Source organism: Nelumbo nucifera, chromosome 2 (genome assembly GCF_055504915.1).
Source record: "Nelumbo nucifera cultivar China Antique chromosome 2, China Antique-T2T, whole genome shotgun sequence".
In the NCBI taxonomy this organism is placed as follows: Eukaryota; Viridiplantae; Streptophyta; class Magnoliopsida; order Proteales; family Nelumbonaceae; genus Nelumbo; species Nelumbo nucifera.
In genome coordinates, this window is record NC_142650.1 from 53,385,359 (window position 1) to 53,412,810 (window position 27,452).

Consider the following 27,452-nt stretch of genomic DNA (forward strand, 5'->3'; position numbering starts at 1 on the left):
TGTGGGTATGGGCATAAGAATAACCCAACCCGGAAAGTTCAAACTTCAAACCGTGGGTGTGACTGTGTGTCATTGTTTGTTCGTTAACCAAGGCGATGTTCCCAGCACCGATGCCAAACACTTACCAAAGCAAAAGGTCCCCCAGTCCCAAATTTCTAAAGCTTTTGTTTTGACCACTATCAACGAGAGAAGCCAAAAATAGACAGCACAGTTCTGCGGTCCAAACAAGCCAATTCTTCCCCACAGGCCACAAGTTTCTACTGATTCCGGTGGACATCACATAATGACTGCAACAATCTTTTTGTCTTGATTTTCAATGAGGAAAATCTACTGCAGTTGAATAATAGCAGTGAAGGAACAGAGAATGGAGATCCAGTTTAAAGTTGAACCCACAAGGTCTCGGGTTGTTCAATTTCAATCCAAAATTGAGCTTCCTGACCAAGGCATCTTGGTCAAAAAGTTATTATGAAGTATGAATGTCTCTGTCATTTTTACCTTTTTCTTCCTTTTTGCAATTCCCCATCGACTATGGCCTGTTCTTGGTAAGTTGTTCTCAAGATGCAATAATTTACAACTCTTAACTTCAATTTGTTTACTTACTTTGGACATTTCTTTGTTGTTTCTCAGAAATTTTGCCATTACAAGTTAAGAAAAGAATAGAGAGGGTAATATTGATTTATTTCCCGCCAATCCCACAATGTACAAACTATATATATCTATATCTCTCTCTTGGATTTTCTTTCATTCTCTCCCCCACAGCCCCACTTTTAATTTGTTGAGAGGGGCCATATATCTGGAATCTCAACAGAATCAAGAGAGAGGAGAGAGGAGAGAGGAGCCTGAAAAGCAAAGCAGGTAAGAGTAGGCCTGCACGGCACCTAAAAAGAAACGCTGATGGAGAGGGTGACAGTATTGTTGTCCTTAGCACTCCTCACTATTCCTCCATCATTCCCCCTTTATCCCGTCAGTCAGTCATCTTTTTCAAAATTTCAACGGCTCCACCTCCACCAGACCACCCTTTCTCGGACCAAGCACTTCTAATTACCAAAACCTTAGAGAGATTGACATAAACATTCACCCAACCCCGACTATCCATCCATCCCGAGTCCCCACCCCTTTAAATACTTGTTACTGTTCACAGCCACCACACCACCTCTCCCTTTTTCTTTCCATCATCTTGTCTCGGACACTTAACAGGGGATATCAATTCATTCTCCATCTTTTGACTAGACATCTTCACACCCAAGTCCCAAGTCCCAACCATATATCAGGTTGTGAGTGCCACATGCATTGACATTGACCCTGTCTGTATTAATAATAATTCACCTTTCATCATCATTGTTTGGGTGTGATTAGTGACTGCGACTCTGTGAGACAATTCACTTTCTTCTAAATCAATTTGATCTCATAATCTATAGATTTCTCATTCTCTCGATTACTCCACCTAGAAAACAGATAAAAGGAAAAAAACCCAACTTCAAACTTCATACACATCAGCCTTTTTATAATCTGCAACGGTGTGAATGATTCATGGCATGCATCATATAAAGTTACAAACCATGCATATTAAGAGAACTGTGTGTTAGTGTTACGATCGATGGGGATGGGGCACATGAAATAAACTATTTACCATAAGAAGGCTGAGCCAGACGCTGCCTTGGTCTTCAGTCTACCTTGTCGAATCATACAAGAAACCATTTCCCATAAGAAGGCTGAAGACCAACCTCGGCCTAACCCCAACTTCTTTCCCTCTTTTCCTTTTCTCTTTTTCTTTTCTTTTCTTTTTCTTTTTCCATCAATAAATACACCACCCAGCCCCACTAACTGCCCCCCTCCTTCCGCCAGCATTACTTCACTTCACAGTCTCTCTCCCTCTCCACTCCACCCCCATCTCTCTGTCTCTCTTTCTCTTTCTGCACTATAATCTTTAGGTCCGGAGATGTCTAGAAAAACAAGTAGACTAGCATATTTTAGTCCAGATATCAACGACAGGCCAACGGTCTCGTTAAAGCACAGCAGAAGTACAAGAGTTACCGGAAACAAGAGGAATGCCGGAGCCTATAGCTTCCGATTACCCAAGAGCTCAGGATTCTCGCCGGTGAGGTTTCTTCGGCGTCTTGGGTCTAAGGTGGCAACAGCTCTACGTATGGTATCGACGAGGAGGAGGAGATCTTCCTCAAAGGTTTCCTCGTCCAACTCAAGATCGAGGCCGTTCGTTGCACCGCTTGATTCTCATCGGACGGAGGCTATAGAAGATTGCATCGAATTCATCAATTCTACTGCTTGTTTTCAGAGGTCCAATTCCGTCTCGACGAATTCTTGTTAGATTTTGTGGCTAAGTATGGAAAACATGTAAATGGAAGAACAGAACAAAGAAGAAAGAAAACAAATTAATTATGTTATATATTATGATGATGATGGTGGTGGTACTTAACAATAACAGGCACTGCTTCTTCATTTTTATGAGTTTTTCTTTTTTTTTTTTTAATTAGTATCCCAAAACTAACATCCATAATCCAATCTAGAATTCAAGAGCAGGTAAAACCAACCCAGAAAAGCAACCCTGGAGAGAGAGAGAGAGAAGCTGCTTTCATCCTTGAGAGGATGGAAATATTCAGCAAGATTTAATGGGGTCTGTTTCTGAGAGTCTGCATCACGAAATGCTTAAACCTTCTTTCAAGGTAAGCACGAAATCTATAGTAGCTCCGTGCTCTACAAAGCAATGACAACTGCATTTTGTTACAGTCCACCTCCAAACAGGATGGGGAGACCTTCATTCTTGGCCAACAGTATACATGAATCAACATTATTCAACAACTTTCATCCATGGCCTAATGCCCTAATCTTTTCTTCTGTGACTTCCCCATCTCAATATTTCCAACTTGAAATGGAAATATAATTAAAGAGAAGAGCATGCTTGCATTTGTATTAATGTGTTATCATCATTATTAAACCATCAATGATTGGGAGTGTCTCAGATATTTTGGTAGCATACCTACAATCAAATACAACTAAGCTAAAATTACACATTTTTTTTGTCTTATAAAGATTAATCTTCTTTTCTTGTTGCTGGTAAATCCATGACAAAGGATGTACTTCATGGGAGGAATAGAATAATCTTATCTTAGTTAAGAGATTATGAGCTATTAAAAATAATTAATGTTTTCTTTATATCATTTATTTAAGATTGATGACAACAACTTTTCAAACACCAGTGAATAAACCATTTCCCCCACCCCTCTTCCTGCATCCTGACGTTGTTTTATCATTTATTTTGCTTGTAAAATTGAAATGTGGAACTAGTAATACTTGGGCCATTAGTTTTACTTAACTGTGTAAGTACGTTTCCTTGAACAAGTGTTTTTTAAGTAAAATTTGTCCCAATAAATAATAAAATTCTAAAGAAGGTGGTGGGTGGGAGTGGGAGGGAGAAAGCGCTTACTTGCCGTTAAATTGTTAATGTATTATAGAAAACTTGCTACTGACCAACTTACCCCAACTCTCCAACTAAATAAATAAAGGTAAATGGGCATGAAAACGTGTTTTCAAACGGTTTTGCAAACAGAGATAAACCACTGCCCAAGCTGCCAAGCACGACTCCACCTAAAGCTCTTAAGACAACTATACATCCATGATGGCCCATTGATTGTACAGATCATGGAGAGTGGGGCCATGAAGGATGATGTACCTCCAGGCTCCAGCCCCACTCACATCATGTGGTACGTACGTCTACATTCGTTCCCCCACCACTGTACACCTCATCTAACACCCACAAATTTTTTATTTACGGGTGGTCCTACATCACCACCATCTTCCAGTTCTCTCAGCTCAGCTCATCTAAGCTACTTTCATGGTCGGTTCTCCAGCATTCCATTTAACGCTTCCGCCGAGTAGTATTATGGTGAGGGACGGAGGGCGACCTATGTCCGCCCAGCAAGAATCATTTCTTCCACGAGACAGCTACTATTGTGCCTGCTCCGGTGTCATAGGGGTAGTTCTGTAGCAGAAGAAACCCATGTGGTGTCCAGGCCAAGGTAGGCCAAGACAAGTCTTATGTGTGCTTGGAGGTTAGGAGTTGTTCGATGAGATGGCTCCACTAAGGTTAATAGCACTAGATCATGACCTCAAGTCGCGTGACCGGGGAATTCAACTGGCTTTGGCCGGTCCATGGGAGGCGTTGCTTACGTGCTAAAGGGGAAAGGCCATGATGTGAAGTGACTGAGTGCCGATGTGATGAGTCTCTTGTATGCGATGATGTGGGCACCTATAAGCTATGATGAAAGGCAATCGCTGGGCCGGAACACACCCATACGCTATGGGCAACGGGGTAGCTCACTCAGTTTGGACAAGGGGCTGGCGTGGTAAAGGGTCATGCTTGAACCAGGCACACATGCCAAACCTCCCTTAAGTGTTGACAATGCAGTACCAGTCCATGCACTGTCCCCATGAACATATGTGCGCCCATAAAAAACCCTGATAACCATACTAACCATTAACCAGGACTGCCCTACAAGAGATGATGGTTTAGGAATACCAAAGTTAGGCACTCAAAGAGTACGATAAACTTTTGATGGTTTGCCTGAAGATAATATCACTTTTCCCAAAAATCTTACAAGCAAAAACAACGGTGGTGTCTAAGCCCACCAAGCGTAAACACAGACCGTGACACTGGGGCAGGACAATAGAGTAGTCACAACTCACGATAGAATGGTGCCTTATCTTTACACTTTCTCGGGTTTTGGCATGTAAATTTGAGTAGGATCTGGAGACCGGAGACATCCTGAGATCAGCTAAAATTGACCATGACAGATGGCAAGTGGTCACAAAGGGTGTCAGTCCGTTAATTCAGCGCCATAGATAAGGTGGGGCTCAGCCCAAATTTGTCCATGTAGTGAGTGGCTGACTGCATTATCGATTCAAGAGCTTTTTTTTCCTTTTTTGTACATGGGAAGAATTTCATGTATTATCTTCGAGACAAACACGTATTATCTATTTTCACCTTTTATATAGTGGTAGGTCAAAGTGAAGCGGGAGTAACAACAATGGCTACAATGCGTGCCCAACTTCAATCACAGCATGTTTGGATGATGCCACATGAAATGAAATGATTTCTTTATGGTTTTTCACTGCATTTGATGGACAAGCTTGCTATCAGCCACCTCCAGTTGCCCTCCAAGATTTCTTAATTTCATTAGTAATTCTTGGGGTCCAAACTAAAGCCCCATCTTTATTTGATGCTCTTTCACCAGCTCATCTGCTGCAGCAAATTTACCTCCATTCATTATCCACCAATCAGTCCAAAGACTCCTTAAACTAACCCTGCTTTAGCCAAGAATGGTTTCAGATGTCACGAATTTTTCTTTATTGATGAATGTCGTGAAAAACTTCCATTTCATGTGATACTGGCATCCAAATGCTAACAAAATGCATAAACAAGACTGAACATGGCCCAGACTGACGTGAAAAAACAATATTCTTTTCATTACCTGAAGTTCAATTATACCAAAATCCTTTTCATTAGTTGAAGCAGGGGTTTCAATGAAGAAGTATAGAAGATCAAGATTCTAGCCTTCTAGGGATAGCTTTTCTGACTCCCGGATCCCGTGACTTGAAGCCTTTTTCATCTCAAGAGCTCTTTTATAAGGGGGAGCAATTGGTGGTTGAACTGGATCCAAACTCTGGTAAGTTCCACTAAGGGGGTATGAGCGATCTGAATCATACCCACTAAGGTCCCCACAAGCCAAAAAAGGAATATACACCTTATTTGGTCCTTCCAACCATCCACTACTACAATCTGCTCACAAAAAAATAATAATAATAAAGTTGATACTCACAGGAAAGTTTTTCCAAACAGCAAAAAAGGGCCAATTACAAGAGAAGTTTTTTTTTTAATTTTTTATCAGCCAATTACAATATAAGTTTGACACTGCAATTTAGTAGAGAACTCAGGAGTCAGGACCAAATCAAGGAGTTCACTTGGTTTTAATATTCATTAATCTTGAATAGTTTAAGGAAAAACAATTATCAAAAAAATAGTTTAAGCCCCCCCCCCCCCCCCAATACAAGGAGAACTTGAACAAAATTGCCCTTGGAACTTGGAAGAAGCTGCCTTCCCAGCCTCAGCAGCACGCTTGGCAACAGATGCAGGAAAGTTGAGCCAGTAGGTAATCAAGTCTTTCTTTAACCACCTTATCATCCCAATAATTTACAAGTACAATTAAAAATTTATGCACAAGTTTAATAAATGAACAAAAGAGGATGAATGAAATATTACAATTTATAGGATGCATAAAGACAGACCATTAATTGCCATTAAGTTAAAGTTCTAATACTTAATTAGCTTTTTCAATCTAAAATCTACAGAAAGGACTTGAACACTATGCGTAAAAGGCTAGGAGATGTTCATTGTGTTTTGTAATTCCCAGTAAACTGTCTTAGAAAAATTCAGGGTTGGTTTTATGCTCAGAGAATTCTTTCAAGAAGTCAACTATGAGACTAGCTAACTTTAGAACACAGAAGTTTAAAAGGTAAACCAGGCAAAATTAAACTTACCCAAGTCTTCTTGTCCGGAAGGACTGCCCACCTTTTCCAGGAGGCGATGTAAATCTTTCTGATTAAATCCTTCAGGAGGGGAATAATTCTCACAAACTGCGAATGCCTCTGTTATCACAAGCACAAGAATCCAAATAATTGAAAGATTCTTTTTAGTTGGATTTCTTAGTACTATTTCAAAAAAAAAAAATTGCTAAACTACTATTTCAAAAAATATTATCAAACAAGATGTAGATTCAACCACCATGGCGTTATGTATTTTCACTTTTTGAAAAATTTGCCCAATAATTTTTAATCCCTTGACTCATTGTCAGCTCAGGTGAGTCAGACATTTGAAGACCAATTTCCAAGTAAAGCTAAGTTTTTTTAAACATTGAGTAACAATCTTATGGAGATTAGACAGAGAACTAAAAAGCAACTAAGCCAACAAAGAAAACTATTACTCTCACCTATACTGGAATTACGGCTACTTTTTGGTTTTGCAAAAGTCACAACAGAGAAAAATAATTTCAGCTGCAAGAGAGAGAAAACACCAAAGAACCCCATCATCAGAAAGTTCTCCTGGAGAAAGGTATATTTTGTTATATACTAATGAAAAACAAACAAGCCTAAAAGGCTAAAACTACATGGGCTTGGTTAAGAGCAGTGCTCAGATTTTCACATAATTTCTTTGCAATATAGGTATTATGTATGGACTAAACATGCTTGAAAACCAATCATTACAAAATTTTACATGTGGCAGCTGGGCACAAAACTGAAAAAGGTCTATTTTTTTCTGCCACATCAATCTTTTCTTCCATGTGAAAAAATTAGCCATTCCTTTCTACGTCTAAAAGAGTCGAGGGCTATTATTCATAAAAGGTGTAAGGCTAACATGAAAAGGACACTAAATGTATGATCCAACCAAAGAATCTCCATCAGACTGATGGTCTAATTCTGTATGTCATCCCTCCAAGTAGTAAAGATATAACCCCTTGAACTGCAAAGCTTCAAAGCCCACGATATCAAAGGGAAGATGTTTTGCCTTTCTTTTATTTTAATGGATCAACAAGATCAACCAACAATATCACCAAAGGGAGAACATACCCTAAATGATTGCCACAAGATGAAGATTTAATTTGTTCATTAAGATAATCAAGAGATGAGAAAAATAAAATAAATATCTATGTCCAGAAGTTGGTGTTAAGCAGTAATACACTAACACTGAAATATATCAAGATGAAAGAGATTGTACATTAAGTATCAAGTATATTAGGTTATGGGTTAAACTATGGCCCATGACATCAATAATTAGGACTATAAAGAAATTAAAAAAAAATCGGATTGAAAAATTTAAGAAACACCAGGAATATCAGGAAAAAACTCTGAAAAGTTGTAAAACGCAAATAGCCTGTCTAGATGACACATTAATGGCACAAAGAAAGAGAGGCAGTCTTCCTAGAATCAATTTAATGATCTATGAAGGCAGGAGAATGCTTCTAAAACTTGCCAGTTAGTCCTAAGGATGCTTTGGACAGCCCTAATTAATTCTGACTTGAGAATATAACCCATCTGATTGCATCAAACGGCCTAAGTGGGCAATCCCTATTTAATTTAATTTTTGGATCACATTAGTTGAGAAAATAAGAAACCCAAAGATTTTGGTTCTTCAGGTTATAAAGTGTAGGTGTTCATAAGTGACTTCAATTGTTTAGGAGAGGGTGCTAGTTGTACAGTACAGAGAGGATTCTGGAATAATACAAATTTTTTAGTCAATAATCAAATTTCAACCTTCATGCTGTTGGAAAAAAAGGCTGAGTTTCAAGATGTTGAAACCCAAAAACAAAGTTGTTTCTACTTTTGTGTGAACAGTGTGACATACCTGACAGTATAGGAGACTTGTATCTTTACCTCGAAATATTTTTGCAATAAATTTTCCACCCTCTCTAAGTACGTGAGTAACAATGGTCAAACCCTGCAAGTAAGTTTCCCACAATCATATCACTTCCGATATGAAAATAATACAATTCAACAAGATTCATATAGACATCATCACTTGGTGATAGGATGTCTTAAGCCCCTACACCTGGGTTACCCCTACTATCCCACCCAATGTGCAAGGGATGTGTAGAAAATAATGAAAAGCATACGAGCACATAATGAGAAATGATAAATAATAACACATTCCAACACAGTCACAGTGTTTTAAAAGCACAAGGCGCAAAAAAGGCACAGGGGTCAATTTGCGCCTGAGGCGCGCGCCTTTTTGAAGCAAGGTGCAAAAATACAAAAAATGCTAAAAAATCAAAACAATGTCAGAAATTTCAAAAAAATCAAAAAATGTTAAACATAATATTAATAAAAAATATAAACTTAAATTTTAAAATAAATGTTTTAAAAAACCTATTATCTAAAATTAAAATACATAAACATAAGATGTAAAGCATATTCAAATGAGAATTTAAAAATAAAATCAAGCATATAAAACATTTTCAAGCATGTAAAAGCTCTAATCTCTTTTTTCACTCAATTGTATTACTTCAAGTAGCTAATGTAATGTAAAACATATAACATTCCTGATTCTACGAGCCGTCTTTGTGCCACGCCCCTCAAGGCAAGCCCAAACAAGTCCATGTTAGGTCTTAAATTCTTAATTTTCACACAAAAAAAAAATAATGATTTTATAGTTTTAATTGCTTTTTAAGAAGACATTTTATTAGGATGAATGAATGAGCAACATTACCAAATAAAATGTCTTCAATTAGCTCGCTCACCGAAGCTCCGAGAACCCCCAATTTGGTAATGTTGCTCATTGATTCATCCTAATAAAATGACTTCTTAAAAAGCAATTGAAACTATAAAACCATTATTTTTTGTGTGAAAACTAAGAATTTAAGACCTAACATGGACTTGTTTGGGCTTTGCCTCAAGGGGCGTGGCACGGGGGTGGAGCCCCTGGCCCAGCCGTTGTATTCAAAAAAAGCAAAAAAGCGCCAAATTTTCAAAAGGCACACGCCTGGGCTGAGGCGCAAGGCACAAAGGGCTGAGCCTAGGACCTAGGCAAGGTGCATACCCTAAAATGCGCCTCGCCTGTGCGCCTAGGCGCACCTTTTAAATCACTGTTCCAACATATAAAAAAATGAAGCTATTAATGCCAGTTACTCCAGTATTGTATGAAACCAATTCCCTGACTTGCTAACTATGGTCAAGACCAGCTCAACCTGATCAAGTTATACCAAAATCAGAAGGTTGCAATTAAAGATTTACTTAGTGAGACTGACCAGATTGATGGTTCCACTCACATTTTTTTATCAGAATGGTTCCACTTAAAAATATTGCTAGATTTATTTTATTTTCCATCTGTAGATGCAAGGATGTATTATAACATTTACAACTATAATTTTCCATATAAAAGTTTCCTAGTGTAACAGGAACATTAACACTAACCGCTAGTATGAGCTGTGACTGAACAAATTCATCCATGTCATGAAGTCCAGTAACTGCAACCAGCAAGTTGACAAGTGAGCCCAAAAGATCATCAACAAAAAGCCATAGATATAATTAGAACATGTCTTTTTCTAACCATCAGGAGCACCATCACAGACAACCAGATCTGCTTTGCATCCATCAAAGTGTCTGATTACCTGAAAGAAACAACGCATGTTTTAGAGATAGAAGTATCTCACAATTACCAATAAATTCAAGTTAAAGATGAAATGCATATTAAACTAAAAGAAATTTTTTAAGGAGCAACGTCATAAAAAAATTGAGGATAAGAGCAGGTCATGAAGGGCAAGATACATGCTTAATAGAATATAGCAACGCTAAGGGAAGAAACTGGGCTGTCAACCTTGAAAATTTGGATTGAACCATTGTCAAAGTCACTATGATCAATATGATGGTATCATAAATCATAATAGACAAGCGAGCTAATAAGCAAAAGAAAATGTGGAAATTGTGAAAACGCACTCATGCACCATAAGAAACTACTTGTAACATATCTCATTTGTCAGTCCATTATTCAGTAAAACAATTAAATCCAATCATATAGACTGCTATCCAATAGCCTCAAGACATTTTCAAGACAAAAGATTTCTTTTTTGATCTATCCAATAGTGTTTTCTCCTTTTTTCATTGGAGGAGGTTCATGTGCAAAAGGTAGGACTTAATCCAATTCACTACAATTTTTTACCATTGAGAATTAGAAGAGTAACTATTAAATCCTCATAAGAAACAAGGGTCTAACTTATTAAGCCACTGAGACAGAAAAGTTATCATCATGTATCAGATAAAATATCATCCAAGCAAAGTGTATTTATTTTCAATCAGAATAAGGATAAGAAATGCATAAAGAAATAGTTTTTACCACTTCGGCTGTCCGTGCATTTGTAATGTCACCCTGCACTTGAATGACACCTTCAATTGGAGCCATGGGCTGCAAATCAATAGCAACAATAAGAGGAAGATTATCATCCCTGCAATAATGTGAAAGGCTTGTCAATGATTGCAGAATGCCAAGTTGTCTAGGCAATAAAACTTCAAAAGAAAAAAAAAAAAAAAAAAAACATATATATATATTAGGGCAGTTGGCCAGTTGCATGTCAAGAAAACTATTAACAACTAAAGAATGCTATAGTTTTATAGTAATAGAAGACGAGAGAGAGAGAGAGAGAGAGAGAGAATAATTACAAGAAGAAAAGAATAACAAAACACGGGCTCTCTTCTTTTATCTTTTTATCATCAAAGCCCTTGAATCTTTTTTTATTCCAACAGTAAATCCCTAAAACAAGTTACCGTATGTAATTTCTATTAGGAAGTATCAAAAACATACTAATAAGATGCACCCATAGTAACAATATTACAAGAAGGCACCTCCTACCCTGTAATTTTGGTTGCCTGGGAAGAGGTCACCCTTGGTGAACATGTATCATAATTTACTAAACCATGAGGAAAAAGAAATTCAGACAAATTTGACATATAAAATCAAAGAAAATACAGGTTGCATTTGTCAATCAAGCATGAGGATAAAATATGTGAGCTTACTTTGGCTCAGATGACATCTTGGCAGGGAGATACAACTTTCGGCTCAAAACCTACATTTAGGATACTCAGAATCAGTTAGCAGTCAACATGCATTAAAAATCAATACCCAAAAAGTATAAACAGGAACTATGGCATTTGATTTCAAAAACTCACTGTTCATTTCAGGTAAAAAGATTTTCCTGATTCAGAATATGAATCTTCATAGATCTAAGTCCAACACCGAGGATCCATAAGTTACAGAACTGGTAGATGGTGATCATTAAACATAGTAAGGGAAAGCAAACACAATGGGGGATAGTTTTGTTTTTGTAGGAGATAGAAAATGTTTGTGAAAGCATCTTTCAAAGGGAAGCTAGATTGGAGGCTCGCTGACGAGGTTCTGGGTGAAGATTTTAGTGAGGAGGAAAAGGACCTTGACTATAGAGAGTCTGTGAGGTGCAAAGTGTTCCTAGGTTTCACTTCGAATCTCATTTCTTCAGGTGTTCGAGAAACGGTTCGGTATCTCGTCGAGCATCGCATGTGGCTTTGTGAGTATGCAGTTGTCATGATGCAGCTATGCTCCGGCATCTGGAGAAGCGGGTATCCTTTAGATTGTTCTGTTCATAATATCAAAAGACAAATGACTGTGTCCGAAAAAAAAATGTCTCTGTACCTGAGATGGTTTTGCTGTTAGTAAGATTGGCTGAGAAGATTGAGAAGAAAGCTTTGAAGATGGGAGAGTTTGTGAAGATGGGCCATTGGAAAAAAGCTTTGAAGATTGAAGCTAAGGAGCTTCTATTTGAGGAACTGAGATTAAATGGTCAGCTGAGCTTGAAAATCAGGGAAGCAAAGAGAGGGATGGTACTGTTAGAAGGTTTGGGGGTAATTGAAGGGTTCAAGGAGTTTGTGGAAGGTGCAAGTAACAAAGGCAAACAAAATAGCTGGAAAGAGTTTCTCTCAGAAACTGGAAGAAGGTTTGTTGTAGAGTGTAAGAGAAACTTTAAAGGTTCTTTTATTTCTTTGACAGAATTTTTTGGCAAGGGTAGGAAGCAGATGGTCTGTTTCCCAGAGGGAAGGAAGAGTCAGGGCTGGAAGGCAGTTCATGGGGTCTTATGTGAACTGCTGCAACGTTTGGGTGCTAAAAGAGAAGTAACAGTAAAAAGGAAGATAAGCAGTTCTACTAGTTCAGTGAGCAATAATAAGCAAGACTCTTATAGTGACAGCTGGGGCAGGTAAATACAGAATGGGAGTAAACATACAGAGAGGAGATTGAGAAAGTAAACTGATAGTTAAAGTTTCAGCTCACATTCTAGACTGGAGGAAAGTTGCAGATCTGTTAACAGCAAGTTTGAAGTTGAAGAGTACATTTATTTTAACACCTTTTGAGAAAGACAAGGCTTTGCTGGACTTGCTTGAGAATAGAGTAGAAATTGAGGCATTAAATATCCAAGCTGAACTTGGAAATCTCACATTATCAAGATGGTGTCCGGGATCAAACTCCAAAGATTTCTTTGTTGAAGATGGAGTGCTGGTGCATCTCTTAGGCCTTCCCTTTCACTTGTGGAAGCAAGAAACTGCTGAAGTCATTGCTCTAATGTGTAGAGGATCACTAGGGGGTGTCTTTTGGGGAGACCTTTTTCAGCTTCCATTTTATTGAATGGAGTAAAACCTGAGGAGATTCCTCGGAAGATAGAGGTGCTAGTTGAAGGACAATGTTACTCAGTGTGGCTAGCTTCATCCGTTGAATCTGTGCTTTGGAAAGAGGCTCGTAGGGAGGGAGATGAGAAGGTTGAAGAAGAAGAACTGAGTGGCAAGAAAGGAGTGGATGATTCAAACGAGAAAAGCACTTTCACTAAAATGGAAAAACAAATGCTGGAGAAACAAAAAGGTAGCATTCAGGGGGTGGGTCTTATGCGTGTGGGTGGAAGCAGTCAACAGTCTGGAGGGTGGCAGGTCTTTTGCACAGGTTGTAACTGGCGCCAATCTGGCTTTCTTAAACAAGGAAAAGGGGTTGGTCAAGGGAAGAACTGAACCTAGACCTGATAAAACCAAACCGAGCCTGGGGTTGGACGTGTGACCCTTTTAAAAGTCACGTGAGGTCGCGGTTTATTAAGAATGGACCAAAGCCAAAGCCCATGTGGAATGATACTGTTGTTAATAAAGGCCCAAATGGGCCAGCGGGCCCGACCCAGTCATTTAAAAAGCCGCATGAGCCTTTAAAGAGTCATGTGACTGGGGTTATTACTAAGGTAGACGACAGAAACCGTCTATTGTCGTCTTCCTCAAGCTCTTCAACTTCTGAGAAGAGTTCTTCCCAGGCCGCTGTTTCGAAGATGCCTTCTCAGTCGGCTAGCTCTCTACAGTGGCGTCCAGTGAAAAGAGCTCAGCAACTTTCTCCTGATCGTCGTAATCTGCGCTTTGTCAAAAGCAGCAATCCAGAGAAATGTAACCTGAATCTCTCGTCTGATGAAGAGGATTGCTATGTTTCGGATTCTGAAACTGAGGATACTTTGAGCCTTGGCAGCACCGACCTCTCTCAAACAAAGGACCCCTTTGAAGATGACAGTCTAAACACTGAAGTGCTGTTCCTAGAGGAAGACGGTTGTGGCTCTTTGTTAGGATTTCAAGCGGCAGCTCCCTCCCCACCCCCCGCCAGGATGTACTTCACATAAGGTTTGTTTGGGTTCAATGGCTGTTACGGAACTACTCCAACAAACAAATCCACTTGTGGACTGCAACATGCTCAGATTATCTATCTAGGGGATCAGAACTCATTACTGTCGTTCCACACAGAATCACCGGTTAGGGGGCAACCCTCAAAGGTAGCTTCGGCTGCATTGGTTAATACAGATTTGATTGAACCTAAACAACTTCCAAAGATCAATCAATCAGGGGAACCAGACCTAGATTCGATACCTCCGATAGCACATTCTGCTCCTGTTCCCACTCTGCCAGTTCCCTTCGAGTCAGGTACCCCTGTGGATTTGTTTTCTGGTACTAACAAGGGTCCTATGCCTGCAATAGGTACTTCGGCCTCTCAGCCAGAAGGAATGGCCAATGGACGGAAGAGTGGGAATGTGGCCAAGGGTTGTGGAGAAGAGGAGGGGGAGTCTTTATCAAAAAGGAAGCAGGAAGAAGAATTAGAGAGAATATGGGAGCGGATTTGTGCTCTCTTGGAGGATTATAAAGAGAAAGAAGAGCAAATGGAGGTTACCCCTACAAAATTGGAACAGAAGGAGGGGAATAGAGAGAGCTTTAGAAGTGCTGGAGTAGATAAAAGTAGGAAAAAAAAGAAAAGATCAGAGGTGGAAAGGCTAATCTCATATATTGAGGGTGATATTGAGTTTAATGGCCGAGGGGAGAGAAGAAAGGGTCTCAAGTAAAGGGGGGTAAGGGTGCTTGGGAGGGAGTTCTACTATTTCCTAATGAAAATCATAAGCTGGAATGTGAGGGGCTTAGGAAGTGCAAGGAAGAGAAGACTAATAAAAGAGATGCTTAGAAGGGAAAGGCCTGATGTGGTTATGCTACAAGAGACAAAATTAGAAGGGATGGATAGAAGGTGGGCTAGAAGTGTGTGGAAATCAAGAGGGATTAGTTGGGCTTCAACTCCCTCTTGGGGAGCTTCAGGGGGGATAATTACCTTGTGGAAAGAAGCTGTGGTAGAAGCAGTTGAGGAATTAGTAGGTATCTTCTCTGTGTCTCTGAAATTCAAAATGGTGGAGGGTGATTTTACTTGGCTGCTAACCAATGTGTATGGGCCCAATAATTACAAAGAGTGGAATGAATTGTGGGAGGAGTTGTGGCATTCAAGGGTTATGGGAAGGTCCTTGGTGCTTAGGTGGAGATTTCAATGTTATTCGGTTCACAACAGAGTCAAATAACCCTCATCAATCCATCACTACTAGCATGAGGAAATTCAATGATTTTATTAACTCTTGTGAGCTGAGGGAGATTCCTCTTTTGCAAGCCAATTTTACCTGGTCCAACTTTCAGGAGAACCCAACATGTTCGAAGCTAGATAGATTCTTATTCAATGAAGCCTGGGAGAATCAATGGAGGGGGTTGATGGCTAAAGGGTTACCTAGAGTTACTTCGGATCACTGCCCTATGCAGTTAGGAGAGGAACCATTAGACTCTAGACCTAGACCCTTTAGATTTGAGAATATGTGGTTGACTCACCCAGACTTTGTAAAAAATATTGAGAGCTGGTGGAGTTAAGAGCTAAGGGGGTGAAGTGGAAAGGAGTTAGTTTTCATAGAAAACTAAGGAACTTGAGGACAAAATTGAAAGCCTGGAACAGGGACCAATTTGGGAGGTTAGAGGATTTAAAATCTTCCTTGTTGACTCAGATTGAAGAATTGGACAAAAAGGAATCCCAAAGGACTATGAATGCACAGGAACAAAAGTTGAGATGGAATTTAAAGAAGGAATTAGAAGAGGTCCTACTGCAAGAAGAGATTTCATGGAGGCAAATATCAAGGTTTAAACGGATCAAGGAGATGGGAGCACAAAATTTTTTCATGCAATGGCCAATGGGAGGAGGAGGAAAAATTTTGTAAGACAACTTGAGATTGATGGAGAGGAAATCTCCTCTCAAGAAGAGATAGCCAGATGCTTTGTAGATCATTTTAAGTCAATTCTGAGAAGACCTCTTGATTGTAGGGTGGAAGTGGATGGTCTAGATTGGCTACGTCTTTCTGAGAGGGAGAGGGGATGGCTGGAAAGAAATTTTGAGGAGGAAGAGATCAGACAAGTAGTTTTCCTAATGGATAGATCTAAGGCTCCTGGGATAGATGGATTCACAATGGCCTTTTATCAAGATTGTTGGGACATAGTTAAAAGTGATTTATTTGAGGTCTTTGAGGAGTTTGAGGGTAATCAGGTTGTTAGCCCTGGAGTCAATGCTACTTTTGTAGCTCTTGTTCCCAAGAAGGCTGTCGCTAAACATCCTAAGGACTTCAGACCAATCAGCTTGGTGACTGGTGTTTACAAAATTTTGGCTAAGGTCTTATCCTTGAGGATTAAAGTGGTACTTCCCTCTCTAATTAGTCAAGCTCAAGGTGCGTTTGTACAAGGCAGACAAATAGTAGATCAGATTTTGATAGCTAATGAATGTGTGGAGGAGATGAAGAGATCAGGTAAGAAGGGTTTTGTTTGCAAACTGGATCTTGAAAAAGCCTACGATATGGTGGACTGGAGATTCCTCTTAGAGGTACTAAGTAAGTGTGGATTTGGGGAAAGATGGTGCAAGTGGATCAAGGGTTGTCTCACTTCTTGCCATTATTCTATCATTGCCAATGGAGTAGTTAAGGATTTCTTCCCAGCTTGTAGAGGCCTAAAACAAGGTGATCCACTCTCCTCCTTTTTATTCACTCTTGTTGCTGATGTGTTAAGTAGATTGATATCAAAAGCAGACAGGGAGGAGGTTGTGAGTGGTTGGAGATAAGGAAGAAATAGTGTGCTTGTGACTCACCTTCAATTTGCAGATGATACTATAATCTTCTGTGAAGGAAGCAATTTGAGGAAGGTTGGGAACCTTAAGAATTTAATTAATTTTTTTGAAAAGGCCTCAAATCTAAAAATCAACTTTGAAAAAAGTTGTGTGGTGGGAGTCAATATGGATGCTCAAGAAATAGAGGCTATTGCAGGTTGCTTAGAGTGCTCCACCTCTTCCTGGCCCTTAACTTATCTAGGTCTTCCCCTAGGAGGTAACCCAAAGGAAAGCCGCTTTTGGATCCCTGTTGTGGAAAAGTTTGGTAAGAAGTTGGCAAGCTAGAAAAATAATTATATCTCTGTGGGGGGTAGAGTGACTTTGATCAAATCCACACTTGCTAATCTGCCGGTCTACTTTTTGTCTGTCTTTAAGATTCCTGCTAGGGAAGCTAAGAGGTTAGAGAAAATGATGAGGGACTTCTTGTGGGAGACGGGGCAAGAGAAGAAGGATCATCTGGTTAGATGGGAGATAGTTAGTCGAAGTAAGGAGGAAGGAGGATTAGGAATAAGGAAATATCACTTTCAAGAATGTAGCCCTTCTAGGTAAGTGGTTGTGAAGGTGGCCTTTAGAGAGGGAGAGGTTATGGCATGAAGTGGTGGCAAGTATCCATGGCTATTCCGAAAATGGTTGGGATGCAGGGGTATCCAGACAGGCAACTCTTGCAACACCTTGGAAGGCAATTCATGGCATCCTCCCACAGTTCCTACACTTTGTAAGGTATGATGCTTGCTCTGGGACTCGTATTCTTTTCTTGGAAGACACTTGGGTGGGAAATTTGCCCCTTAAGGATCAGTTCCCTTCTCTCTTCTCTATTTCCCTTTATAAAAAATAACCTGTGTCTTCCTTTATTTTGCCCCTGTATACCCCTTTGTCAACAAATTGGGACCTTGGATTCCGTAGAGGGTTGAGGGATGAGGAATCCTTATCAGTTTCTGAGCTCCTATTGTTACTTGATTCTGCTTGTCTGGACCCACTAAATCCTGATAGGAGGATTTGGACTTTGACTCCGAAAGGGCTGTTTACTTGTGCTTCTTTCTTTAATTCCCTCTACTCTAGTTCTTCTCCTCGGGCTTTCCTAGTTAAGGAAGTTTGGTCTAGGCCTATTCCCCCAAAAATTGTTTTTTGTTGGGAAGTTTACTTGGGTAAAATCAATACAATGGATAACCTGCAGAAGAAAAGACCTTTTTTATGTTTATCTCCTAACTGGTGTATTTTTTGCAAAGCGTAGAATGAGGACTGTTACCACTTATTGATTTCTTGTCCTTTTGCTACAACCATTTGGAATTGGGTGTTTGAGTGTAGGTGGAACTTGTCAGCTGAGGTAAATTTGTTGTTTTCCCCTTCTACCTTTGTGTGGACCACAAGAAGAGGGAGAGTCATGTTGAAGTGTATAAGAGCAACTCTCCTTTGGACTATTTAAGAAGAGAGAAATTCCAGAATTTTTCAGGAAAAGGAAAGAAGCATTCTTGAGGTCAAAGAGTGTATTGTTACAAGGACTACTTTGTGGCTGAAATCCTTAAAGCTCTTTGAAGATTATTCCTTTGAGGATTTAATGAGGACTTGGTCTGCAATTGCCCTCACTTCCTCTACGAAGCCTAGAGTCAAGTAACTTGGACTCCGCCGATGGAGGGTTTTATTAAGCTGAACTTTGACGGAAATAGTCAGGGTAACCCAGGACCATCCGGGATTGGTGGTGTACTGAGAGATGAGAACAGCAACATTATTGCCTTTTTTCAGGACCGTTGGGAATAGGAGACTCTGTGAGGGCTGAACTCCTAGCTGCGGCACAAGGGGTACAGATTGCCTATCAACTCGGAGTGCAAAACTTAATAATTGAAGGAGACTCCAAGGTGGTAGTAGGATGGTTGGCTGACCCCGGTACTGTCACTTGGAACTTTAAGGACATTTTAAAAAAAGGTTAAATGGCTATTGAGGAGTATGACAGTTAGAGTTCAGTGGCTGGGTAGATCGGCTAATGCCTTGGCTGATTATCTTGATAAATAAGGGGCTACTCGGGTTTCATTGTATTGGGCTTCATTGTAATTTTCTTTTTCCTTTGTTATGTTCTTTAACTAAAGGGTTGATGGTTTCTTCCATCTCCCCTCTTTAAAGGGGAGGTAGCATCTCGTGCCTCTCCCTAAGTTGTACTTTCTTTGACTTTGATTTAATAAATCTGAATATTCACTAATCAAAAACATAGCAAGGGAAACCATGAGAAGGCAAACTATGTATGAGAACATACTCTGGTTGAATGACTCCTATTCATAACGGCTGTGCATGTGTTCAGGCTTGGTCTAGGTGTGAGCAGCAGGCCATCTGCCTAAAGGTGCTGGCCTGAACCCAGCATAACTATGTAGGATGGAGACTTCAGACCAGCCCAAACTTGCTACATATGTGTATCTACATCCTTTACATGGTAAAAATACAAAAAGGTAATAACCCAATTTAGTCCCAGTTATATGGGATCTAGGAAGGGGTGGAGTGGATACGGACCTAACCTTGGCATTTCTTTTGCACATAGTCACTCTCAGACTCAAATCCACTTTCTCACGCTTGCCAGCCCAAGATTTAACCATTATACCAAACAATGGTCCCTTTTACATAGTAAGAATATAACATACTTATATTCCATATATATATATATATAAGCAGGAAAACATGTGCACTGCACATGGTAATGATAGTGGAAAGAAAAAGGATATAAGGTCCACTTTATGTATAGATTATCTGCATGCACTCACACAAAAGTGGGGTATCTACTTTATATGGCAATATAAGATTACAGCCCAAACTAAATTTTGGGCCAAGATTTGGCCCAGGCCAACCCTTGGCTTGTTGCTCACCAGGCCAAAACTCAAGCCAGGTAAGCCTGAGGCCTGATACTCAGCCCTACAATGTCAGTGTTTTGGAAATAGAACAAAATAGCATCCCAAAGTGTTGACAATGCAGGGAATTAATTTCATAAAATAAGAGAGGCCATAGTTAATCTCTGGAGTAATAACAGTTTTCTATGATGCATTCCAATAGGCAATGTAATTGTTCAACTGCTTATAGATACCTGACTCCAGCTACCAGGCGCAGCACAAAGATCAACCGCACGATTAACTCCTGCACACCCAGATTTATACAAGATTCCGCTTCAAATGTATCAAGCAAAAAGGGATGAAGAGAAAATGGTATATCTACTATGGAATATGTATCAGGAGGAAAAACCTTAACAACTGGACATGGAAGCAGATGACAACAATAAGAATCAAATTGGCAGAGACACACACTGAAAAGTCTTAGTTCAGCATCTCTACAGAAAACCATACAAATAGTTGTGTTTATGAAGCATGTATCTCCTTATTGAAGTCCATTTATGCAGTTCAGATTGTAAGTTTGTATATTAATTTTCATTTTATTATATTCACCATTTTAGTGCAATAAAAAGTGGTCAACTTCACCTTTAACAAAATAAACATTAAAAAAATGACACAGAAGGAAATAAAAAAAGTCAGACCTTCAAAGATATTGAACTCTTCATCAATCTGAAGGAGCTTGAAGGCACTCCGAGCACGCCAACCTTCTTCTTTTGCTTTCCGATAATAGATATCCTGAAAAAAAAAACGAACACAACCCAGAACTTATCATAAAAAGGAAAAAGACAAGAAAAATGGGAGTTTTATTCAAAAGATACCCAGAAATGATCAAAGGGATAGAATGGTAACAGTTACCCTCTTGTCCCTCGAAGCTTTGCCCATCTTTCACAAGTCTGTATCCTAAACACCATTACCAGCAGAGTTCACTTAAACAGAAATCAGAAGAAACCATAAAATGCATGAACAACAATTGTAACAAACTAGCTTACAAATTAAACAGATAAATCAAAACACTTGTAGTAAACAGTAAGATTGAAGTGTGTAAAACTCAAAAAATGGTCAAATATGAAACAAAAATATCAGAGACAAACAAACTACCTATTGTGTGTCACAAACTTTTGGAGAAGTGCAGCACGACTAGTAGCCCTGGCTCTGAGGATTAAAGAGTATGTGCTTCTTGATTCATTAGCAGATGAAACCAAAGAGAGAAAGCAGTCTGAGTGTGTGTGTGTGTGTGTGTGTGCACGTACGTGTTAATGTGAGAGAGAAAGAAAATAGAATCTGTTCTCTCTAAAGACAAACCCCCATAAAAGGACAAATGATCAGATATTGTTTCAAACCTTAAGTGGAGCATTTCTTTCATTTTTTGGTTATGACACTGCCGTGCCGGACAGCAGTTTAATTATGTAGACTATTGTAGATAGACAGATGACACATGGAAAAAATTCTTGTAACCTGCCTCACTCTGCCTAGGTGGAATCAGCAGAATGAATCTTATTCCTCTTGATGGTGTATTCATTTCATCTGCCTTATCCCGCTTACATAGAGTTGGTAGAAAGGATCCATTACTGCTCCTCCATTTTGTTCCAACCATAGGCAACTCCTCTGTTAAAGAAAAAGACAACACTGCACAAACTTCACTTATGCAAGAATATATTTCATGCATAAAGGGATGGACTCTCTGGAAATATCTTCAATACATTATGAAATTGCATTGACACACAAAGGGGTGGACACTCTTATTAACTGGTCCACATTAAGTGATTGTTACAGTAACCTCTATATAAGCATCAAGCAGACTATAAGTTTCAGAAACCGATGCCTTTACCCTTTAATACTCAATGGCTATAGCAATAGCAACGGATTAGGATAAGGATTTGAGTAATGATGTCAGATTCTGTTGGTCATCTATTTGAAAGTGTTTCAAGGATTGAGTGCCTTCACAAATTAGATTTGGGTCAGTACACTGTACACCCACTTTGTCTTGGCATGAATCCCAACAATCACCAATGGACTCACAAAGGGGTGGGCACTCCCATTGACTGGTTCAAATTAAGAAATGGTTACAGCAATCTCTATATAAGCATCAAACTGACTGTAACTTTAAACTAATGCCTTCAATATTCAACAGTAATAGCAATTAGGTTAAAGATTTGAGTCAATCAATGATGTCAGATTTTGTTGGCCATCTATTTATTAATATTTCCATGACATACTTCCATTTCCATGGGTTCCAACACAAAATATTACTAAAATCAACATATTCCCCAATGCAAGCTACCGGTGCCATATGGAGTACAAGAGATAATATTAATCTATTTTTTTATCAATAGAGATAATATTAATGTATCATAAGATAAGTTTTTGATAAGTAGTATTATAACATAAATGGAGACTATTTTAGATATGTGGAGTAGCAGTCTTATTCCCACCTAATGGACATAATTACCACTTTGAGCCAGCTCAAAATTCTTTTCAAACATGAAGTTAAATCTTAATTTTTATTGTACAATAAATTATTTGATTGATCTTTGGAATCATTTGCACTTTCTATGAGTTTAACTTTTGCTTGAAGCCTTGAGCTTACTCTATGATATAGCTTTGATGGTTTGGAAAAAGATAATAATTTAGAAATGTCTACCTATGCATCTTTCATCATTCCATAAAATAGCATTCTATATTTTTGCATATTTCACAATTTTTCACTATATCTATAACTTTTACAAGATTTCCATATGCTGTTTCCAACATTTGCAACATGTTTCCTATATTAAATGACTGGTATTTCCACCGACAGCAGCATTTTAAACCTTGGTTTCAAGGATTGAGTATCGTTTCAAATTAGATTTGGGTTAATACACCCACCTAATAGTGGCATGAATCCCAACTATCACCAATTGACCAAATAAACAATGTCCTCACATTGAGAAGGCCCTCATTGAATTGCAACCTTTCCACCCCCCCTCCCCCCCAAGTTTATATGCAGGCTGAATAACAGGAAACCAAACTCTAGGAAATCCAAAAAGAAATAGCAAGGTTGTCCAATGGCATCTCAGTCAACCAGTCAATTTGATTTCAAATTGGAAATGCCAATCCACTCCAAGCCTGCTCATTTTAAGGGTTCAGAAATCCCAACCTGAACTAGAAGTCAGAAGGCAGGGGAAATATAAAAAATAAAAATAACTGGATAAATTTAGTTAGTAGCCACCTCCTAACTCTGCAGTGAAATCACAATTACCCTCGCACTCCAAACAATCCTAAAATCTAGAGGACTTCAGATACATACAAGCATTCTTATCTGAACTAGACGGTTGTCATTTAGAACATAAGGGAAAGTAATTTTCCATTGGGTTGGCTGGTTCGTTGGCCAAGCAGAGGGGTTCATAGAGAACAATTGTTTTGAGCACAATTGTAATTTTAGGTTGTTGTACTCTTAAAAGTGGTTGGAATGAATCCCTTGCACTGCATTGTGATGTAACATTAATTAACATGAATTAATAAAAACTCTGTTACTGATCAAGAAAAAGGAAAGTAATTGAATTTCACTTGGTTAATAAAGTTTTTCTGATACAAAAGGTGAATGTTGATGCAGTCACTCTGTAATATCAAAACAAAGCTTAGCTTCATCCCAAGGACCATTAATCTCAAATTTGTACTCCTGTAGCCTTATAAGCCAGAAAGGGCATACAACCGTGACAAAAACCAATAGACCTAGTAACAACGCAAATAGAGGTCGATGCAGTGTAAATACCAAAACCAGTGTCACAGTCATCAATAACGATGAGAAGCAAAGATGCAGTCCAAAAGAGTATTTCTTGATACAATACATGACCAGTGGTGCAAAGAGGAAGACCTGTAAAGAGAAGAGCATAATTGCAAACACATGAAGCCTTGATGGGAGGCGAGAAGCAATTAGAACTGAAGCCACAATAGAAGCATTTAAAGAGATATTGCTGGTCAATGTTGGATTTTTCAATGCTCCAGGTGGCCTTATGGTGGATCCCGAGTAGTCATGCAAGAAGAGATGGACCATGAGAAGTGATACTGTCAGTGCCCAAATGGAGTCTGAGCTAATAGATCTAGTGAGCGTGTGGTAGATAGGAGCCAAAACATACAACCCACTTATAAAGAAGGATATCTTCAGGAGATAGTGGGAAAGAAGATTAATTGAAAGCCTCCTTGCAGTTAGGAGGAGCACTAAGAAGCCTGATCCTAGAAGGCCAGCATCAAGCAGCAAGAGGGAAGTCTCATCAATGGTGGCACCTAGAGTATAGGTCCAGACACAGACCACAAGTGCAACAACACAGATATACTGAGAGATGGAAACTGAATCCCGCATCACCTTTACTATGTCCCGCTTCACCACATTGGCATTCATCACCATATCTTCAAGAAAAGACTCATCAGTGTAATTGTCATCATAACCAGGTTGCATCCCACCATATGCCACTTTTCTCCATTTGGACTGAGTTATCAAGGGGTTCCCTTCAACCTTGGCCTCCATTAGCACCCAAAGTGATTGTATTTCAGATAATGCTGCTTGGGTTCAACTGTAAGGAAACCTGAATTCCAAACTTGAGACTGTCATCACCTGCCTTCTTGACATTCCCAAAAGCTCCCCAAGAAAGCAAAGAACACAGGAAGCCTCTAAGAGTAAAGTTCCAAAAACATCACCATCATGTTTCTCTAGAAATCTATACCAAATCAAGAACTACAGTTCACAGTCCTCACACTATAAAATTTGGAATGCAGAAATCAAATTTTGGAGACCTATATCACCACAAGTTTTCATAACAAAAAAACAAAAATAGAAGAAAAGAGTCCACTGCCCTTGACACGGATTACAGTTTGAAGAACAAGAACAACTTTGTGATTCTTGAAACCATGTTTCAACTTAAATACTAATGAGATCAAACATAATTAAGAAGAATATTAAGACAAGCTATTATTCTTCAGCAACATTTGAAATAATAGCATAACGCTATACCCATCTGAGAATTTTCTCTAAAAATTCATGAAACCATGTCTATCCTGATCATGTCCCACTCTAAATCGAGAACTAAAATATATGTCACATGTCCCTTATTCTAGTGCAGTTGGTAGTATTATGTATGTTATAGTTTGCACATGACCTAACATTTCATATGCAGTTAGTGTTGTGGGAAGATATATGTCTTGTCCTAACAAGACATTGGCAGGCAGTAAAGTGGATTCTCAGGTACTTGAAATGAACATCAAACATTTGCTTGGAGTTTGGGAGGAGCAGTGACAATTTGATGGGTTATATTAATTCAGACTATGAGGTGATTGACAGGAGAAGATCACTTACAGGTTATGTGCTTTCTATTGGTGGTCGTGCTATTAGTTGGAAAGCCACTTTACAGTCCACAACTGCTTTATCTACTACTAAGGTTCAATATATGGCAGTAACTGTAGCAATTAAAGAAGCTACTTGGTTGAGAGATTTGTTTGGTGAACTTAGCTTGGGTCCAAAGATGACTATCATCTATTGTGATAGTCAGAGTGCTATTCATCTGACCAATGATCAAATGTATCATGAGAGGACAAAGCACATTGATGTAAAGTACCATTTTGTTTGTGGTGTTGCTGAGTGGGGAGATATTATTGTGAAGATGGAGGGAGGTTGCTATTTGCAATGCTTGAACTTGATCAGTGTATGTAGCACTTGAGCTTGCCCATTAGGGCTTATTTGGAGAATATGAAGGGAGATTGCTATTCGTGATGCTTGCAAGAATTCAAATCAAAGTGGAGATTTATTATGTTTTGTGCCTTGAATTCTTTATTGTGAATTGCTTCATGACCTTCTCAAAATCAATTTTGTGAATTCTTTATTATGTTTTGTGAATTCTTTATTGTGAAGATGGAGGGAGATTGCTATTTGCAATGCTTGAACTTGATCAGTGTATGTAGCACTTGAGCTTGCCCATTAGAGCTTATTTGGAGAATATGAAGGGAGATTGCTATTCGTGATGCTTGAAGGAATTCAAATCAAAGTGGAGATTTATTATGTTTTGTGCCTTGAATTCTTTATTGTGAATTGCTTCATGACCTGCTCAAAATCAAGTTTAAGAAACCCCAAAAGCAAAATTTCTTAGTGGTTTATGGTGGAAGTATAGTTTGTAGCCCACAACTAATCACCACCAAGGGTGCAGCAGCAGAGCCCCGAGGCGATATGGACCCGATCCATATTTAGCTTTTGGGTCCAACCCAAATATGATAAGTTATATAGTTTGGGGTTTTCTTTATTTTTATCTTTTGGCTTGAGAGGAAAATCAAGAGATTTTGGGTGTTCTGGGGTTTAGGGTTTCTGTGAGAGAGGTTGTGCACAACTTTATAATCCCCATTGTTGATTCTATAGTAGATTTCTACTCCTCTTTCACCCGTGGATGTATAAGTCAAACCACGTAAATCTGTGTGCTTTACTTCTCTTTATCTTTGTTTTGAAAACTGACCTGGAAACAAAACTGCTTTGGCCAAGTCGAGTAGTTTTGAATAATTTAACTTATTTTACTTAATAGTAAAATAAGAAACATGAAAATATTTATAAATTCTGAAATTATATCATAAAATATTTATAAAAATGAAAATACCATTAAACTTAAATAAATACAAGAAAATTTTTCAAAAAAATCATATGGAAAAACTAAAGATTTATTTGCACAAACTTGCAGAGAATATTATATTATTAAGCCTATTATAGACTAATTTACGGATTTGAATAATTTAACAAAGCATTTGTCACATATACAACACTACACAATTGTGCCGATATGCTCTCACGGAAATATAGAATTACACAGCATTTAGGTTTCACGTTTTATAGAAAATTAAAAAATACAGCAAGAAGCAAGAAACAAGAAAATTAGAAATATAGCAAATAGGTAGCCGTCGTTGGTAATGGTAGCAAGAAAATTAAAAAAAAAAATAAGCATAGCATTTGATTCACAAAATCGAATATCAATAGCATTTCATTCACAAAATCAAACATCAATATATCATAGAATTTCGTCCAGTAAATATAAAAAAAGGATTATTCGGTGTATTTTATACCTTAACCACCGCTGGTAATGGTCACAACAAAGAGAGGAAGAGAGAAAAGGATTCGGTGTGCTATAGGTCGCCGGTGCAAGGAGAAGTCGCCGCTTTGCCGCTGCAAATAACTTCGGTGGAGCAAATTCAGCAAGCTAAAAAATTAGATTTTGGAAGAAAAATCATTGTAGAAAAACCCATACCGCCGCTGCAAATAACGTCTGTCCCCGGTCGCCGTCGAGGATTAGTGTCAAGTTCGAACTGAATTCCCTCTTTCGTCCGACCAAAAGAAAACCCTAATCGAATGCCCAGATTCGACTTGGGGCATGTATTTTTATAAAATTTCTGAGACCTCCCCGTACTTTTTGACAGTTGCGGTTTCAATATCCTCTTTTCTAATAGCACCATCGTCCCCTGAACTTTATAATATTGTTGCATCTACGCTTCCTCCGTTAACTCAACGTGAGAAACTTAACTGAAATTGCTGATTTCAT

At 38.8% G+C, this 27,452-nt stretch overlaps 2 protein-coding genes across 9 annotated transcripts; both read right to left on the reverse strand.

Moving 5' to 3' along the window:
• Positions 1-5,338: 5,338 nt before the first annotated feature.
• LOC104601222 (S-adenosyl-L-methionine-dependent methyltransferases superfamily protein) lies at positions 5,339-27,201 on the reverse strand. 6 transcript variants are annotated; one of them, XM_088897455.1, is made up of 14 exons: positions 27,162-27,201; positions 26,980-27,079; positions 21,007-21,060; positions 20,764-20,808; positions 20,550-20,643; positions 20,106-20,155; positions 11,575-11,624; positions 10,898-11,006; positions 10,115-10,175; positions 9,979-10,031; positions 8,414-8,506; positions 7,002-7,065; positions 6,553-6,660; positions 5,339-5,794 (listed from the first exon to the last, which is right to left on the reverse strand). In XM_088897455.1, exons 4-14 carry the CDS (start codon positions 20,788-20,790, stop codon positions 5,565-5,567), a joined length of 939 nt encoding a protein of 312 aa, XP_088753581.1. In that variant the 5' UTR covers positions 20,791-20,808; positions 21,007-21,060; positions 26,980-27,079; positions 27,162-27,201; the 3' UTR covers positions 5,339-5,564. The 6 variants fall into 6 exon arrangements, with proteins under 6 accessions (XP_088753581.1, XP_088753580.1, XP_088753579.1 ...); XM_088897454.1 differs by lacking the exon at positions 27,162-27,201 and adding an exon at positions 21,451-21,513 and having other exon boundaries at positions 26,980-27,085; XM_088897453.1 differs by lacking the exon at positions 27,162-27,201 and adding an exon at positions 21,368-21,513.
• Positions 23,425-27,200, reverse strand: SETH1 (phosphatidylinositolglycan synthase family protein). Of its 3 annotated transcripts, none has more exons than XM_010264483.3 (3): positions 27,162-27,200; positions 26,980-27,079; positions 23,425-24,470 (listed from the first exon to the last, which is right to left on the reverse strand). In XM_010264483.3, the coding sequence occupies exon 3, from the start codon at positions 24,410-24,412 to the stop codon at positions 23,501-23,503; it is 912 nt and encodes a 303-aa protein (XP_010262785.1). In that variant the 5' UTR covers positions 24,413-24,470; positions 26,980-27,079; positions 27,162-27,200; the 3' UTR covers positions 23,425-23,500. The 3 variants fall into 3 exon arrangements, with proteins under 3 accessions (XP_010262785.1, XP_088753583.1, XP_088753582.1); XM_088897457.1 differs by having other exon boundaries at positions 23,425-24,553; positions 27,162-27,182; XM_088897456.1 differs by lacking the exon at positions 27,162-27,200 and having other exon boundaries at positions 23,425-24,555.
• Positions 27,202-27,452: the final 251 nt, after the last annotated feature.